Below are 18,471 nucleotides of genomic sequence, written 5' to 3'. Positions count from 1 at the left end.
TGCTGCACTCCTGTTAGGAGTGCCTCCTCTCAAACATGGCCTTGGACAGTGCAGGAGACAGTGATGGGGCCAAGCAGGGCAGACAGCAAACAGCAGGGAGCCAACTGGATCTGGCCATCTGTGACCACTCCTCCCACCTCAGTTTGGAGGAGAAGGGGCCAAAGAACAAAAATCAAAACAGACAACAGAACAACAACATTTTTATATAAGAAGCCCTCATCCTTGCTCCAGACTTTGAATGAGCAAGGAGTGCATGATGCACTCAAGTAATTTTTTTTTCAGCTGTGAAGATTTAGCTAGTCATACCATGTTCACCCTGTCATCACTTTAGTTGCCTAAAAAAATCCCAGACATTTCTAATACTGCTTTTCCAATAAAGAAATCTACATTTGCTCAGAAAGTAGAATCTTAATGAGGCCTTGCTTGCTGAGTTAAAAAAAGCATGAGGCAAGAGAAGTCTGTATTAGGGGAAGAAAAATACATAGCCCTTATTTAATTCTTCCTCTCACCTCAAAACAGAAGGCTCAGAAACTGAAAACTGATAAAAAGCAAACAATATAAAACTAGTCTCTCTTTCTCCTGAAGGTAGCAGGTTTTTCAGCTGGCAAAATAAATTGCCCATTAGAAAAAAAGTGGTATCTAAATGCATTCCACATAAGCAGGCATTTGCAACATCGTAAACTCTCCGAGACTGGGCAAAAGCACAGGTCTAATTGTAAATAATTAACACAGAATCACAGAATCATTTAGGTTGGAAAAGGCTTCTAAATCATTGACTCCAGCCTTTGACTGATGACCACTATGTAGACCAAAGCATTGAGTGCTATATCCAGCTGTTTCTTGCACACCATCAGGGATGCTGACTCCACCACCTCCTTGAGCAGCCCACTGCAAGGTTTAACAACCCTTTCTGCTGTTAACCCATGGAAGAGGTAAAGAACTCTAAACATGAATGCAGACTTTTTAAAATGTCAGATTTATTTCCTTCCTTACAGAAGAGCTGTTCTGGTCTGCAAATTAATGGACAAAATAATCCTTATTTTGAGTCTCGCATTGTATGTGCTTAAAAAAACATGGATTCCTGATGACAGTCCCTACAAATTGAAACTCAAATTAGTTTTTCTCTTTTCATATACTACCATTTTACAACTAACTCTGAAAATCTTGATGTTTTACTACTCCTGCTACTCCTAGCACTTCCTGCTACAGTACAGAAACTATACTGCATACACATAAACCTGTATTTATGTACAGACACAGAATCACAGAGATAAAAGCACTGGGCAAATGTAAAAGCTACTATCTGAGTTTATATTCCCCAGCAGAAGCTCCAGTCAAGCAATGTTCTGCACACAAAAATGGGATTTTTGTAAAATCTTGTGAAGGGGATTTTTCCACGGCCTTAAGATCAGGCTCAGAAAGAATATCTTAAGCATGACAAGAGAAAAAGGAAAACTGCCAACTCAATTGCGAGATTAAATCTAGAGCTCCTTAAAAACCCACCTATTTTAATTAATTATTTTTAAGTGAACAACAAAAAAATACATGTATCAAAGTTTCAAAGTAGCAAATGTTTATTTTTTTTATACCAGGACTCTCCCTTTACTAGTTTAGTTTTAGTACAGATGATCCTCCCTAAGAGAGTATTTATAAGAGAGTATTTACAGACAAGGAAAAATAGTTAAACATCAGGATATTTATTTTGCATATAAATATTTACAGAAAAATACTTACAAAAATTAAGTATTCAAATTTTAATTGACTTCACTTCAAAAAAGCCTAGTGCTTTCATCTTATAAAAACATGTTGCCTTTACTGTGCTCAAATTTACTATTCAGATCTCTGGATTTTTTTATAAGAGCTTTCTTTTGTGCTTCATCAAAGCGATTGACTTTGAGATCCTGCTCTCGGTCAAATGGCCTTCTTTCCTGAGGTTTGCTCTTTTCTTCAGATGCTTTGCTCTTCAGTTTTTTCTGGTGGATGTCCATGAGAGACTCTGACCTCTTTGACTCCTGGAAAAAATGGGGAGGAAGAGAAAGTAAAGTATTAAAGAGTATCAACAACAACATACAGAAAATCCAAATGGAAAGACTGGAGTCAGGAAGGCTAAAAATTCCAGGAAAAGAAGACAGCTTAGCAACTGGATATAGAATGATAAATTTAGCATACATGGAGTAGAAAGTGTAAGCAATCTTGCCTAGGCTAAAATACTAATACTTCACTGATGTAGACGGTCATAATGTTGTAGATGGCCATGATGTTGTTGGATCTCCACAGACAATGGAGGTAAATTATAAACATAATGAAAAATAAATACAGAACTTGGTCTGACATTATTGGCAGAATGAAGACACCATGTCAAAAGAAATACCTCAAAGTACAAGCCCAGTTTCCTTTACACATCCCCTAAGCACCTGGATTTGGTCACTACTAGGGGCAGGAACAAGCTAGAGACCCTTTTAATCTTCCATGCACTACAGTAGGTTTTTAAATGTGTGCTCCTAACTTGGAATCATCTGTTGAAAGCCCACAGGACAAAGCCACAGGTTGGAACTAGAGCATGTGTTTTGCCAGCTCAAGGGCTTTAGCTGCATTTCTTAGAGAGCATGATCCGGCTCAAACACAACATAAAACTTCCGCTTTTTTCACACAGGAGCAGGATTAGCTCTCCCAAGACCATGAGGCCCCTCATTTACTCAGGTACAGTGCATTTGTGTATCTAAACCAATTCTCTCATCAAAAAGTGCAAAAGTTGAGTAGCTCTGTTTCCTCATGATTTTTCTTCACTTCCTGTGCAAACACTTACTACATCACACATGCAAATAATAGTTTATACATGAGTTAAGAATTATTTTTAAGGAAAACAGACCATACTTATTCACAATGTAACGGTGTCAGCCTTGACAAAATTGCACCAGAGAACGTATGTCATATCAGCATCGAAAGAAGAAACTACTTTAAGAATGAAATCAGTTCTAGTGAAGTATCCTTAGTAAATGTCAGTGGAGAAAGAAATAGGAAAGAATAGAGGCAAAAACTTTAAAAGAAAAATAATCACAACAACTACCTGAAAATGAGAAAAGAGCTGATTTAACAAAGAAGAAAAAACAAACAATAAAGCAACCCAAGAAACAATATTCTTAAACTTTGAGATAACTCCGTGAATCTTAGAAAGAGCAAAGGCCTATGTATGTTTTATTCCACCAATGGCAGAGAGCAAAATAAATAGTTTTACATGAAAAATTATTCTACTATATTCATAGTGACAGTAGTAACAGACACTAAAGAAGAACCTTAAGACAGAATGCTAATAGCTCGGGATTTGCAAGTCTCTAAGTCAGGAGAAACATATGATTTAATGAACTACAAATAAATTATCAGAAGTTAAATTAATTATCAGATAAACATGTAAAATAAGCCAAAGCTGTGACTTTCAAGTCAATTGTCCTCTCAAGAGACAAGACTGCCTTCTGTAAGAGTTCAGGCCATACATCAGGGAAGAACTGGAAGTAAGAGCTGTAAGGCAGGCAGTGGTCCACACACTTTGAGAGACAGGGCTGACTGACAAAAAAGTGAGAGGGAATTTGACATGGAGTTCAGATTTCTAGTAATCAACATCTGTCTGTTAAAATTATCTGCTCCTATAGAGATTGAGAAAAACTACATGTGGTGAAGTTTCTGTAATGAGCAGTTAATGTAATTAATGACAAAGGATAATTAATGCGGTGACCTGCTTAGCCCATCAACCCTTTTTTAGGTTAGTGCATATGTTGGCCTAAAAGTTAAACCTGCATTGCTGTTTTATTCTTGGGATGTCAGTAATTGGGTGAAGCAAGCTAATATTTGAACTAAGGCCCTAGCAACCATGTCCTGACATGAGGATGACTGAAGGAAAGCACCATCTAAAATGGAGGCAATATAACACAAACCCAAATTCTGTCACTTCAGAGAGGACCCAATCCTGCTCTTGTTGACGTTAATGCCTACTATTCTAATGTCTTAAAACAGCAGTAGGTTTGGGCACTAAAAGGGAAAACTGTAGTGGCATCACCATGGAAACCAGCAGCACTAGAAATGAGAACCAGAAGAAGGGTGAAGAACTAAAGGAAATAGAGGAAGTATTTTGTGATTACACTTACATTGTATGAAGTCACCTGCTCAATAAGCCTCTTGTCCCTCCCAGATAATACCATTTCTTCATTATCTTTACTGCTTGACTTTTTTGCCTCTTCTCTTTCCTGATGAGTAGAAGGAAATCACATGCTATAGTAATCAGAATGTCTGAAGTAAAAAGCAAGCAAATCTATATCTACTTTAATTAAATCTGGAGGGAAAAGGCTATTATAGAGGCCATCAGACATTTTCTGCTCAGCTTGATGGAAGAACAAACTGGACATGCTAATTTGAAAGTCAATGAGCTGATACAGAGTATCTGACTGCTGCAAAAAGGGAGCAGAAATAAATGCATATCAATTATATTTAAAGTTACTTCATTGCCTTTATCTTTAAGCTTGAATTAGTAAATTTTAATAACAAAGAAAAATCTGGGAAAGAAAAGTTCACCAAGCAACCCACAGTATCTTTACTTTGTTTTCACAGAACACCAGTAACACCTACTGCCTGCAATTGTATATGAATGAATAAATAAATGCTCACCTTGGCTTTTTTCTCTCTGTCAGCTGGAGTATCTGTCCAAACAGATCTATCACCTGATTTGTCATCAGCTCGTCTCTTGAATGTTCTTGGGCCAAATCCAAAGCTTTTCAACTCAGGTGGAAGCTCTGTCATCCATGATTCTCTGGTAACTTGTTTGGGTTCATCCTTTGCAAAAGAAGTAGGGGTGGAGGGAAGAGTGAAAAAAGCATAATCAAAAATTACTCTTGGCTTCCAGCAGAAATCATTGACATTTTTTTCATTAAGACCTGCACACACATAGCATCCCAAGTAGAACTGCAACTAGGTTTACAGAGAAATAGGCAAAAAGAAAGACAAATACACTCCAGCAACAAAATACTAGAAATTAAGAAATCCAACTTACGCTGTCTGCTGAAGTAAGCTTTTCTTTCATTCTCTGAGCTCTGCGTTCAAACTCTTTAGCCACATCAGACTCCACTGGTCCTTTTGCAGGCATTGGGCCTATTAAATTGTCTTCGTCCTCGCTACTATCTGTCAGCTTCCAAAAATAAAACATTTATTTCAAACACATGCTCAGAGCATCAAGGAACACTTCAGCTTTATAGAATTAGAATGACTTTGTCTAGAAGAGCATATAAACCTAATGCAATGCACGTCCCAGGCAATAAAAACCTGGATTAGAACTCCAGATTAGAGCAGTTCTAGCACTTGAACACGGATACTTTGTCTGCATTTTGCCAGAAGCAGCATCTCTCGTCTGAGGCAAGACTGCTGGTAAAGGTAGCGGCAGCACACAAAGCCCTGCTACTTTACATTGCCCTGCACACAGCCACGCAGCCTCTGTGGCCATGGGTGAATTTGGAACGCATAAGAATACAACATCCATATTTTGGGCTTTACCATCACCAGCAACATTTGGATGCGTTTCCCTAATAAGGATCACAATTTCACACTGCAAGAACTATCTTGAACTCAGATTCCATAAGGATGTCAGAAAGAATAAAGTGCAAGGTAAGGGTACTGGTGGCATGCCCCTGTGAGTACAGCATGTCCAACTAATCCCTTGGCTCTGTCATTCACTTCTTCGATCCCTCATGGATCCCTTCAAGAAGAATTTCTTCACTGCAAGGGTTATCAATAATTGGAACAGGCTGCCAAGGAAGTGGTGGAGTCACCATTCCTGGAAGTGTTCAGAAAATGACTGGATGTGGCCCTTAGTGCCATCGTCTAGTTGACAAGGTGGTGATGGGTCAAAGGTTGGATTCAATGATCCTGAAAGTCTTTTCCAACCTAACGATTCCATGATTTTGACATCACATTCTAAGCAATTTTTTGGAGAAGGGCTAAAAAAAAAAATTTGTTAGGGACTAGATGTCAGTAAAAATCTTCCTACTTGCCAGGGGTTGTACAGAAAGCTCACTGGTGCCTCCCTCCAAGTTCAAACAGTACAGATGTGTATGGAAGCAAAACTAGACAGAAAATGGTGATGCCACAGTGCCCTGGGAGCAAATCTAAGGTGTCCAATATCTACAAAAGTGCAAAGATTTTGCTACAGTCTGACGGTGTGTGATAAAGCAATGGGAGTAGGATGACAAGGCTGTGTAGCCAGGAAGCACAAAGCATTACTTGAGAATTACCAATGTGGTGAGTCATTAGATTCACTAAAGCAAAGTGAAGAGTCAGCGTGCCTCTAAAAATGTACTTGAATACAAAATAATTAAATAAAATTTTTTAAAAGTCAACAAGAAATTACTCATATTAAAAAATAAGAAAAAGAGTATTATTAGGAAGAGGTAATAAAAAGATAACTATTAGGAAGACAAAGAAGGCAAATTCTCTAATACCTGCAAAAAAGCTGATGCTAGAAGATGTATTTATGAGAAGAGAGACTTTTTTGTTTGCAAAATATAAAAGCAGACAGCAGACATTTCTGCCTCAAGAGATTTGTCACTATGATAAATTGCTTAATCATTATTTGGAGTTATAAGACGATGAGTACCTCAGAAATGTCAGATAATCTTTCTGCACGATGAATTACAACACCACTCACTGTAGGAGGCTGGAGAATTATATGCTTTGCAACCACTAAGTAAAAAAGTGAAGATTCAGAGCTGCCTTTGAATCCTTCCTTCCTAGCGTGTCTAGCATCTCCCATAGTATCTGGGAGATAAATGTAAAAAGGTAAGTATTTTTAAAATAAGCAGAATAACCATTAATTCTCCCAAGGAATTAATATTCAGTTTATCATAGCATGAGAGAGATTCACATGCCTAAGAGCTGGTATCCAGCACCATTTTCAGTATCTCCTGGCTGACTTAAGAAGTGCTGCTCAAGAAGGGCATGACCTTCTCTAAATGTGCTGCTCCCTACCTGCTAGGCCCTCCCACAGGCAATTCAGATCCCTCAGAATGGCCCATGTTTAGGGAGTTCAGCCTTCCCCACAGCTGTATTTTATCACATATCTTGTCCCTGAATGTACTTTAGTAGCACATGCATTATTTTGCAACCAGGGAGGGCAGACCACAGAACTTCTACCTAGTTTTTACCTAACATTACCAGAAAAGTCAAAAAATGTGAAACAAAAAGGTAGGTCAGTGTTACTGTCCTGCACCTCACTCCCAGTTACAGGTATCATCCTGCAATTGCTAAGAACAATTTAGTGAATTGTAACGCCATTCTTGATTGTATTCTTTTGGATAAACTTATTTAAAGGTTGTAGACACTAATAAACATATTTTAGGAGTTGAAGATGTGTTTTCTGCCTGCAGTTTAGGATGCCAAGATTGCTTGTGTTCAGTGAGTGCACCATCTATTTAACAGCAAAAGCACAACAAACCAGGCCAGTCTTTTTGGTTTTTTAAGGCTTATTTATACTCCAGTATTTGACTTCAGCAAAAATATGCCAGATGCTTTCTGGTCCAAAATTAAACTGTCATCCTGAGACGTGTCTGGCAGTCTCTTTCAGGATGCAACTTGTTTAACCATTTCAGATAGCTTGTGCTTTGCACAAACCTGGGGACGGGATTCCGATGAAACAGATGGTCCTATGAAACTTCTGCTACTCCTGGTGTCCTCTGAAGGTTTCCTAAAGCCAGGTGGTAATGCAGGACCTATAATGGGCCTTGACAGCAGAGGGAGAAAAAAAAGAAAAAAAAAATTGGTTTTTTCAGTTGAGGGGGAAAAATATAACAGATCAATATAGAAATAAAAATCAAACATTGATGAGAAACATGACTTTCTTTCCTCCCCACGCCAAGTGTGCCTCTGTGCACACATACTGTAGAAATAACTGAGTAAGAGTGTCTCCATTTTCTAGGAGGACCTGTGCAGACAGTTTTGACACAAAAAACCCAGGAAAGTTGCAGCATGTAGTCATGGAAATCCTCTTTTTTCTTCCCTAGCTTCCTTCACCAGATTCAAGAGCAATAAAGGTAATAAGACAAATATACACTCCTTCATAATCAACAAACCCAATTTTGTTCTTCTTGTCTTGCACCTCAGTTTCACTGTCCTTTAATAAGCAGAAACAGTGAACTGCTCTGATTTTATTTGACCTTGAAGTGGGAAAGAGAGAAGAAAAGTTTTGTGAGTCCAGGTAACTCCATGGATTTGTTTTTAAGCAGCAGCTCTGCAAGAAATGTTAATCAGCTGTCTCCACAAACACAGAAAGGTGAGAATCTCTTTTCAGTGGTGAAAAGAATACTACAAACTGAGATCAAAGAAACTGTGCTTGCTGTATTGAAAGTCTTTTGAATGGAGTTCCTCTTAATAATCCACCATAATATTCTTTAATGCTAATAAAAACTAATTAAAAACTTAAGCAACTGTTACCTGAAGATATATCCAGGTGACAGTATTCTCACAATGTAAGAGCAGACTTTGTTTATTATGACCTTCAGTTGTGAGCTTTAGGTTATTAAATGTAACCACACCTGAACTGAATTTAGTAATTATGGCCTTTACTCAAGCTCGCTTAATCTAATCAGTACAGACCAGCTGTAGTGATATTTTGCCAGGGTTTAAAGAGGGGAAATAAAAGACACAAAGTCTTGCTGAAGAACCAAGCACAGATACAGAGACATGAGCAATAAATAGGAGTTCAGGCCAGGACAAGGGCACTGGTGAGGTTTTAAACACAGGCAAGAAGTCTGGGTTAATTTTGAAGTTCAACCTCCACCTAGCTGCTACAGTTCAGTTCCAACTCCACCTAGCTGCTACAGTTGTATGTTACTTCCTTCCTACTTTCTTGTTAAGGCCATGTTTTAAATTCCTAATGTAATTTAAAGAGTTTAAACTTATACAGACACAGCCAAAAAAACCTTTTATTTTAGTATACAAATATCTTTATTCTGCACAGAGAGACAGATAAATCAAACTATAAAAAAGCTCTCTACTGAAATATATATATGAACATCTCTGTTGTGGGCTGTATCTCTGCAGCCTGTGAAAAAGAACCAATCTCAAATGCTCTGTCTTGATTCTGTCACAGCTCAAAGGCTCTTTAGGGAACAGAAAAGTAGTTCTCATATTCATCCTTCCCATGCTTTACACTTCTTTTGCTTTTCCTTTTTCCCCACATGAGTATCTCTTCAGTCTTGCCTCGGTAGTACACAGGTGATGTGATCCTTGACAGTTTCCTGGATGTCCAAAGAGTCTCGTCTCTGAACAGGTGAATTGAATCTAAATACTACTAATATTTTAACTCTGATAATATATTTACTCTAATAATATATTAACTACTAATAAATAACTGGAAAACATATTTTATTACTGTAGGCAACTTAAGTACCTGTACATGTCAAAAATACCCCCCAAATTTATGGACTAAGCATTAATGTAAGAACTATTGCATTTCATATATGGCAAAGATTGTTCTCCTGTTGTTGGACTTGGAAGTCTTTGCTAATGCACATTTTGAGATGGGTGTTTCATTGGGTGTTTCAAGCATTCTTCTGATGTATAACATAAATATTTTTAAGATCACCTTTGCTCTTTACCTTGATATGTGAACACTACAGAAATATTTATGAGTGGTGCACTCCTATTTAAAATTGATAAACAGTAATATAATCTTCAAAGTTGAAGGAAATCTTTTCACATATATATATATATATATATATATTTTATGCTGGAATGATTCAAACCATTTTTAACAAGCTGCAGATTGCCACATGAACATGTTCCTTTGACAAGTCTGGAAAATATGTAAGAGAATAAAAGCTTTCCTAAAAGAATGAATATGTCACACAGAACTGATAAACAGCCTGTCCATACACTGAAACAAACGACCTGCATTTGTTTCAATTATTCATGGCTCAGTTGGCAGCTGGCAATCTGCTCAAGGCTAAGGGCAATGCAGCAGGCAGACAGCAGCATTGTGTCTGCGCCCTGCACAGCTCCCACGCCTCCCAGACTCCCAGGTGTGCGGGGGTGGAAGATAGACAAGGCTCTTCCCACACATCTCACTGTTCCCACCTAGTCAGGGAATCAGGCTGGGTGCAAAGCAGCTCTCCTCAATCTGCTTTCTCAGTGTGTGCTAGGAGCAATTGTATGGTGAGGTGGAAAAAACAATACAGTGAGTGCCAAGTGCCTTCGACTGCTTTAATCTGTCACAGACACAGAGCAGACCCTTGCCTCAATGTCACAGAATATTCTGAGTTGGAAGGGAACCACAAGGATCATCAAGTGCAACTCTTGAGTGAATGGCCCCTTCCTCTTCCATTTTATCACGAGTATTCATGTCAAAAATCCAGAAAGTAAGAAGGCTACTTCTGCTGATATTAGAAGTTACAAACATTTTTTAAATAGATAATACATTATTTTTTATGATCTGCTAAATTTTATAATTAAAATAATACTCAGTGCATATAGAACACAAGAAAAAGGAAAAAAAAATAATTGTTTGTGGGACCATCTAAGCACCAAATGATCCCCGAGTATGATAACTACAAGAGTTTTTTGATTACAGCAAAGTGTAACCAAATGTACATGAGAAAGATACTTCCAAATAACCTTAGTTACATAAATTCTAGCTTAGTTACATAAATTTTATGCTGCCAAGCATCATAGAAATGTATGCAAACTAAAAATAAAAAAAATTAACTTCAAAATTTATTTTGAGATGGTATATTACACACACAGCTCAACAGTAAATTGAGTCACTTTTCTGGAACTGAAAACTCATACCTGACAGGCAAGTATAATTTTATCTACCAACTCGTATTGCTCTGAGAAAGATAAAAGTGATCAAGAGACTTTTGTACTTCTTATCAGGAAGTATCCCTTAGAAAGCACCAATTCTACTATGGTCTATAATTTCAAATTATACAAGAAGTGCCCAGACTAATGTAAAGACTAAAAGGCTGTGAGACACAGTTGAGTTCTGTATAGAAAATCCATATAATATTTTGAGGGGGAAGCATTTTATAACTGTAAGCAATCAAATGGAAAGCTTCCTGTGGAGACCATAAATAATGTTTATTTGTGTAGACCTGACAGCCTCTTTTCTAGAAACCTGCAGTGTTCAGAGTAGTTTTGTACCTGGAGACACGTAAACAATAATCCTTGATGCATTAGCAAAGGGCATGGTATTGCACCACACGCGAGGTAACTGCCCCAGTCCTTCACAGACCTGAAGGAACTACAGAACTACGGGGTCCTTGTACCCGTAATTTGTTTTTGCTCCACTGATCTATCAAAAGCTATCAAAAGAAATGGAAGAAATTTGACATTCAAAATACATCTCAAAAAATTTACATTAGCTCTTTTACTCTCCTTCCAACCTGGTCTAAGAGGGCTGGTGCTCTATTTCAAGGCTGTTCTTGTTCTCACAACGTGGACGAAGCATTACCTCTAATCATCTCAAACTCAAGTGCACAACTGAAATGTTCTGTAATAGCAACACAAAATATTTGATCTAAAATAATTGTGTTTTAAGGAAAAGAATCTGCATATATTCCATTTTAATTACCTCTCTGGAGAATCATCCTGTTTTTTAAATCCAGGAGGAAGAGCTGGCCCAAAAAAGCCATCATCATCATCGTCTTCATGAATTCTTTTTGGCTTTCTGCAAATACAGATTTCACTTAATAATTACCTTGACAAGCATAGCAATTATCTACATTTTAAAAAGGAAAAAAAAAAAAACACATAAAATTATTTCATAGGGTCTTCTGTACTAAATATCCTGCCGTTACCACGGAAACAGTGCAAAAGGATCCAAAATGATTTGAAGCAATTAAAAAATTGGGAGTATAAGATTCATTTCAAAATGTTCTGACATTTAAAAAATAATAAAAAAAAAAAACCAAAAACATTAGGAATGCTTCTGCTGTAAAAAGAAGTTTAGTATTATGTTGAAATACCATTTTCTAGTCACAAAGTAATTTAAAATTCAGTACTTCTTTCTCCATTTTTATACACTCTCTGCATTTTGAGTAGTATTTTTCCCGTTCAATTCTAATTAGCTGAAGAACTACTGACTAAGAAAACAAGAAAAAAATTGAATAATAATTACTCTAGCACTTGTTAAGATGGCATAATGGCCTTCAAGTCTCTTATACGAGGCTTAGAGCAAACACACACAAATTCTTAATACAGCAATTGTGAGTAATCAACCCAACAAATGATAGTATCTGCAGACTGCTGTTACTTGCTAAACAATTCAGGTTTTTTTCATTAGAGTTGATTTAATTGAATGCATAAATTCATGTCCATAAACAGGTCTTATGGCCTCTCAAAGAGAGTTAGTATACCAAAACCAGGGCAAAAACTCAAGTACCAAATACTTATGTACATGGTAAGTGGTGTCTGTCTTTAGCATAAACATGCAAATTTGCAGAACTAAAATAAAACATATAAATGCAGAGATCTGACTGCCCTAAATAATTTAATTCCACCCTAGAGTGTCAAACAGGTCAGCTGAACATTCTTGGCCATGAAGAACATGCAGAACATGTAATCAAAAGTTTTACACAGGTACAGAGTTTACCCTTTTTTACACAACATTGTCCCTTTTTCATAAGTTAGACACATTACATTTGCAATACAATTTGTAAATATACAAATAACAAAAAACCATACTCACTTGGGTGCTGGATCTCCTTCTGTCTCCTCTTCAGAATCTCTGTTTGTGTCTCTGGGTAGAGGAAGAGATTCTGAGTCGTCATCACTGTCAGGAGTTTCTGAGCTACAGCTGCTTTTGTAGTCTGGAGGCAGTGCTGGTCCTGCAACTGAACATACAGAGTTATTTGGGATCATAAACTCACAGAATGGTATGGATTGGAAGGGACCTTAAAGATGATCTAGCTCCAATCCCCCTGCCATGGGCAGGGAACCTTCTACTGGACCAGGTTTAATTAGGATACCTACCAAATGTTTCAAATGAGTAGGGTCTATCATGTCATTTCCAAAACACATATTTACTTGGAATTAAGCTTATTTAATCACTGTTCTCTCTAGCATTTAGAGAAGATAGCTAAACAAATTTCTAGTAGTTACTTCTTTCAGCACCTTATTTCCGTCAACAACCTACCCTGAACTGTTCTGACTTAGGACATTACTAATCCTTTACTATGTGAGCATCCTCTGGAACAGGATTAGAAAGCCCCATTTTGTGTAACAATTAATGTACAATGGATGTGGCATAAACCACTATATTTAAAAGAAACACTTTAATAAAGCATTTGAAGCTTACTAGTGGAGAAACACATCATCTGTACATACCCAGCGTGGGAGACCATAAATTATTAAATGGGACCATTTGTGATGACAAACTATTAAATTAATTGCCATCCTGCTTTAGGAATGGTTTAATAATTAAGGTTATTCCCAGTACAGCTAAATGTGAACAGCACGGACAGATTTAAATACTCTGCTGAAAAAGGGATGATTTAGGCATTTAGAGAATGAATTCAAAGAATTTTTGCTGTCAGAAGGCCAGGGTAGGGGATGGAGCCCTCATGCCCCAGTAAAACCTTCATCCTCTGGGGTAATGCCTCAGCAAAATTAAAATTCAGACACTAACACTGCTAACAGGCCTGAGCTGCTTTTGGCACTGTGCCCACCATCAGACATTGATCTTTATAGATTTATTTGGCTATAGTACCATGTGCAGTGGGTCCAGAAGCAGCTTAGCCATTGACCCTAACAGCAAATGCCCTCCAAACAAGACCCCTAAGACAGATACCCTCACAGGCTCGACCCACAAGGAGTCAGCTGGAGCAAGCAAAAACCAGCAGTGGTCCCAAGGTAAGAGGCCTTCCCAATCCAGAGCAAGGCACCCATTTACACTAACACAGTACGAACAGCCCATGTTCCCATGTAATTGAGATTTGATTCTACTGATGATTTAGCATCCTGAGACACAGACACCACTCCTCCTCTTAATATCTCAAGCACTGAGTACATCACTTGCAGGACAGAGAGGTGCTTTGGTGAGGAAAAGACATTGTTCCCTTTATGAATAGTCAAGGGTCAGATGAAAAGATAAATGGTACCAGGAAATTAGATCTTCACTTGAAGAACTAAAATTTTTGATAGTACAAAGTACAACCTGATGCATATTATGGTTCCATTGTTAGCTGACAAAGGCTAGGCAGAAATCAAATCCTTCCATTGAGCATCACAAAGCTTTTAATCATCTTTAACACAAAACAGTCCACTAGTTACAAAGCATCCAGGTAGATCTGCCACTTCTTTGTTTCCTGTTTTAATGGAAAAGACTTTAACTGGGACATACAAATCCATTTCAGCACTAGGAAGGAAAAAAACCAACCAACAAACCACTTCTCTCAAACCGAATAAACCCAAACACAACGCCCTAACCTATAAAGGTAAAATAAGTTCAAGATGAAAGGAAACAAACAGATGAATGATAAGTAGGGATAAAAACTGCTATCAAGAAGTCTCCTGGTACAAAAAGCACCACTTGAATAAAAGCACTTAAAACCCAGACAAAACCTGCACAACTGCTTTCTTCAGCCACCTGGCACCCTGACATCATGCAAGCAGACTTCATTTGCTCTAAATGCAAAAGAAAAAACTTGGAGTGGAAGGAACAAACTCAGAGACAATTTGATGAGTCTGTTACTAGAGACGGAGGGAGAAATTAGGGGAAATTTTGTGAGCTGCACAGAACTAGTAAAACCAAAACTACTTAAGGAAGGAGACTGGTCCCACTGGTATGTTGTTCAACACCAGGGCTAACACAGATACTTTTATTCCAATTCCTCTCCATTATGTTGGCAAAACTGTTTGCATGGGCTATGCAATAAGCTGGATCAGGGAACTTAAAAGGCATAAAATTAACACTGCAAACCACAGCACTCCCCTGAAACAACTGTTTGTTAGTGGAACTGCATCCTAAGCAGGACAAACAGAAATTAAATAGAGACTGAGACTGACTAATGAAGGGAAAATGGCATTTACAGCCTAAGAAAAAGTAATTGGACAAGGTGAAAAGAAAAGGAGGGGAGACTTGGGATTAAAAATTAATATGATCATGGTACTGACTGAGACTAACAATCAGCACGGCAAATATACAGCTGTGGATTGGGATGGTTTGGGGAGCCACAAGAAAGAGCAGAAAGGTAGGAATGGAAATTGTTAAGTGTAAATTCTGGGAGCAAAGAAAGAAAAGCATGAGGAGGGAGTCCGAGATCTAATCAGAAGTCTGTGAAATTCCCCAAAAGCCACAGAAAAGTGGAAAAATACAGATGAAAGGAGGAACAGAGGAGAGCTCAAAGAGTCAGGAAACTAAACCTAATGAGGTGAGGAGGATAAATGGATGTAGCAATGGCAGAGCAACAGAAAAATGACAAAATAACCATAGCTCAGAACAATGGGATAAAAATGTATGAGAAGAAATTGCTGGGGATAGCGAGGAGAGAAACAGGACCAAGTGAGACTGAATTGAATGTTTCACAGTTACTAGAAGTGATCATCCTACTAATGAAGTGGCTGTGACAAATATCTGCCTGAAACTTAAGTCAATGCAGAAACCAAATTAAAAGCTACTTTTTGTTTTGTTATGGTTATTTCTGCTGTATTTGGGGATTTTAAGCAAACTACCACACCATCAGACATGTACTGGGAAGCTCTCAAAGACAGACAAGGCCTTTCAGCTCCAGCACAGTGGTAGATCAAGACATATCAGCACATCTGTATGTGGCCTCAATGCTGAAACAGACAAAACGCCCTTCTCTGGTTATTTTTAGCCATTCCCTAGCACTTCTTTCCTGCTGGTACAAGGACAGCCCAGAGGCAGGGACAAATGGGCCAAAAGAAGTACAATTCTCCCAGCAGGAGCACAGTTAGTCCAGCTTCAAAGCAGCATCATGAAGTGAAGAATCAGGAAATGAGCGCATCCCATGGGCTGGACAAGCTGAAAAACATAAAGGATTTACTAGGGATTTTGGGTCTGTCCAGCTACCATTTGCTTCCATCCTCTTCCCAATTAAGGGTCACAGAAGTATTATTAGCATCACTTCTCTGACACCATAGGCAATGTGGTTTGTCTCATGGTAAGAACACCAGTGGGTATTGTGGGACAAAGTGTCTGGATGCTTGTATCCAGAGGGGTTGCGGGAGTGGGGCTCAAGGGGACTGAGATATTTGTTATTGACTGTGGTGCACATCAGGCTGCAAAATGCTGCTGGAAACTGGGACAACTAGTCTCCCAAGGCTGCAGACAGCTCCCAGGTGGATTTCCTCCAGAAGGAATGTATTAGCAATAAATCTAATCATAATCACACACAGTCACTCTCCTATTTCTTGTGTCTGTCTGAGAGCCTTCTCTTGTGCCTAAGAGTCTTCTCTGCCACTGCCTGCTCAATGTCCTACTTTCTTGCTGTTGGGAGACAGAAACTATGAAAGTAGACTAAAAAAGCAAGTGCTCTTCAAGAAAAGCAATAAACAGCTCAAATATCAGTGCGACTACTGATATTTGACATGAAAAATATCGGAAAAGCTGTTCAGCTTTAAAAGGTGAAGCATCTCTTAGAATAGTTAGAAAACACAAGGGAAGTTGTTACAGAACAAATTCTAGGTCCATTTTACTCAAGACCCAGCAAGTCTTGCAGCACAGAAGGCGCTGGTGGCAGCCCCACTGTGTGGTTTTTGTCACTCCAGGTGCAGGGCTCCAGATGGAGCTGTAGTTCTGTACAGCAAAGTGTGTTATGCCAAAATACTTGCTCTCCTTTCTTCCTCTGCACTGCAGCAGTTTGCCTCATGGGGTGAGCAGGGACACTAAGCTGCTGTAAGTCAAAGTCAGAAAAAGTTTGTGAAAATTATAAAAACAAACAATCTGCCAGTATCTGGAGTTTGGAGTTTTTGTTTGTTTTCAAAGGCAAATTAATTCCTTCACCCACTTCACACAGAAATTTCCAAACAGATCCTGGATCAGTTGCCAGTGCAACTGTAATACCATGGATCTGATTTACACTGGGACAGTTGAGTAACCTAGACTAGACACTTCTGAAAAATCCAATGTCACAAACCAATGGCCTAAGGCTAAGTTTAACTTGTTTTTTTCATACATGATACAGATACTTGCAGCATGCATCAGTATGTTGATGGAAAGTGAATAAGCCATTAACACAGATACAGCCAGGAAAGGCAGCACCAGCTCGTGCAGTCAGGGCTCCTGCACAAAGCTGAGACCCAGGCACAGAGCTTGATGTTGCCATGGTGTCAGCTAATGCAGCAGCTTTGTCCCTCTTGCTTTTGCTCCCTCTTCTGGATTAAAAAATCAGAGAGCAGACAAGCACAACAAACCTTTCCCATCAGAGCTGCTTTCTCTGGAGTAATTGAACAGTCAGTGACACTCTGCTGGAAACTGAATATACGAACTAGTGCCTTGAACCTGGATTAAAGGCAAAGAGTGCAAACGCTCAAAATGCTGCTTCCAGAGATACTACTGATAGAGAACATGCAAGAATTTTAGTGGGGAAACTGAGCTCCACTGCAGAAGAGCCAGCCTGGCAGCCAGCTGGTCTCGGTGGGATCCCACTTCTGATGTGACAGCTCTCACCATGAGAGACCCTGGCAGGCAAGGCACCACAGCTCCACTGACCGGCAGTCTGCTTCACACCCTGAACTGCACTGCCTGGAAAACCACAGCCGATGAAGTGCCTTGGCTTGGTAAAGGAAAGCACGCTGCACAGGCCCAGCCTCCTCCTTTTCTACCCGCTAATTTCACACTTGGAGCTGCTGGAGAGCACAGGCTTCAAAGCGCACGCAAGACTTGAGCAGGATAAAACTGACTGAAATCAATGTTTTTCTAAAACGAGTTTTAGATAGTTTAATCTCTAGCATTCCGTCGGATATGGCGCCTTTTTTTTTTTTTCTTTTTCCTGAAAAAGTCACTGCAGTGACTCTCCCGGGGAGTTTAGCTGCATCCCGGTGCCGCACTGGCGGCGGGCACCCCGCGCTGTGACACACTGGGCTGCGCAGCTCCGCCATCCCACCCGCGGAGCATCCCGCGCTGTGGAACACGGGCTGCAGAGCCGCTCCATCCCACTCACAGAGCATCTCACGCCATGGCACAGCGGCCACAGGCCCCGCTCTAGCCGCACGGAGCAGCCGTGCTGCGGCACAAGCCGCAGAGCCCCGCTCTCCCGGCCCCGTGCTCTCACCCTGGCTGAAGTCCTCGCCCGGCTCGGCCTCGGCGCGGCGCGGGAAGCCGGGCGGCAGCGCGGGGCCGATCAGCTGGCGGGCCATGGCGAGGCCGGCTCCGCGGGCAGCCCGGCCGCCGCCGCGGCCCGTCCCGCTCCGCTTCCCTGCCCCGCCCCCGCGGCGCTCCCGGATGACGCCACAGCCGCCGGGAAGGAGGGAGCG

General features: G+C 39.7%; 1 protein-coding gene across 1 annotated transcript; it reads right to left on the bottom strand.

The window, feature by feature from the left end:
* Window positions 1-1,550: 1,550 nt before the first annotated feature.
* On the bottom strand, window positions 1,551-18,464 carry GPALPP1 (GPALPP motifs containing 1). The gene is made up of 8 exons (XM_002198683.7): window positions 18,270-18,464; window positions 12,722-12,866; window positions 11,606-11,701; window positions 7,648-7,756; window positions 5,039-5,173; window positions 4,657-4,821; window positions 4,140-4,238; window positions 1,551-2,012 (listed from the first exon to the last, which is right to left on the bottom strand). Exons 1-8 carry the CDS (start codon window positions 18,352-18,354, stop codon window positions 1,794-1,796), a joined length of 1,053 nt encoding a protein of 350 aa, XP_002198719.3. The 5' UTR covers window positions 18,355-18,464; the 3' UTR covers window positions 1,551-1,793.
* Window positions 18,465-18,471: the final 7 nt, after the last annotated feature.

The sequence above is a fragment of the Taeniopygia guttata genome, chromosome 1, assembly GCF_048771995.1.
Source record: "Taeniopygia guttata chromosome 1, bTaeGut7.mat, whole genome shotgun sequence".
Taxonomy (NCBI): Eukaryota; Metazoa; Chordata; class Aves; order Passeriformes; family Estrildidae; genus Taeniopygia; species Taeniopygia guttata.
Note: the sequence above shows the minus strand (reverse complement) of the source record. Positions and strands in the feature narration are given on the sequence as shown.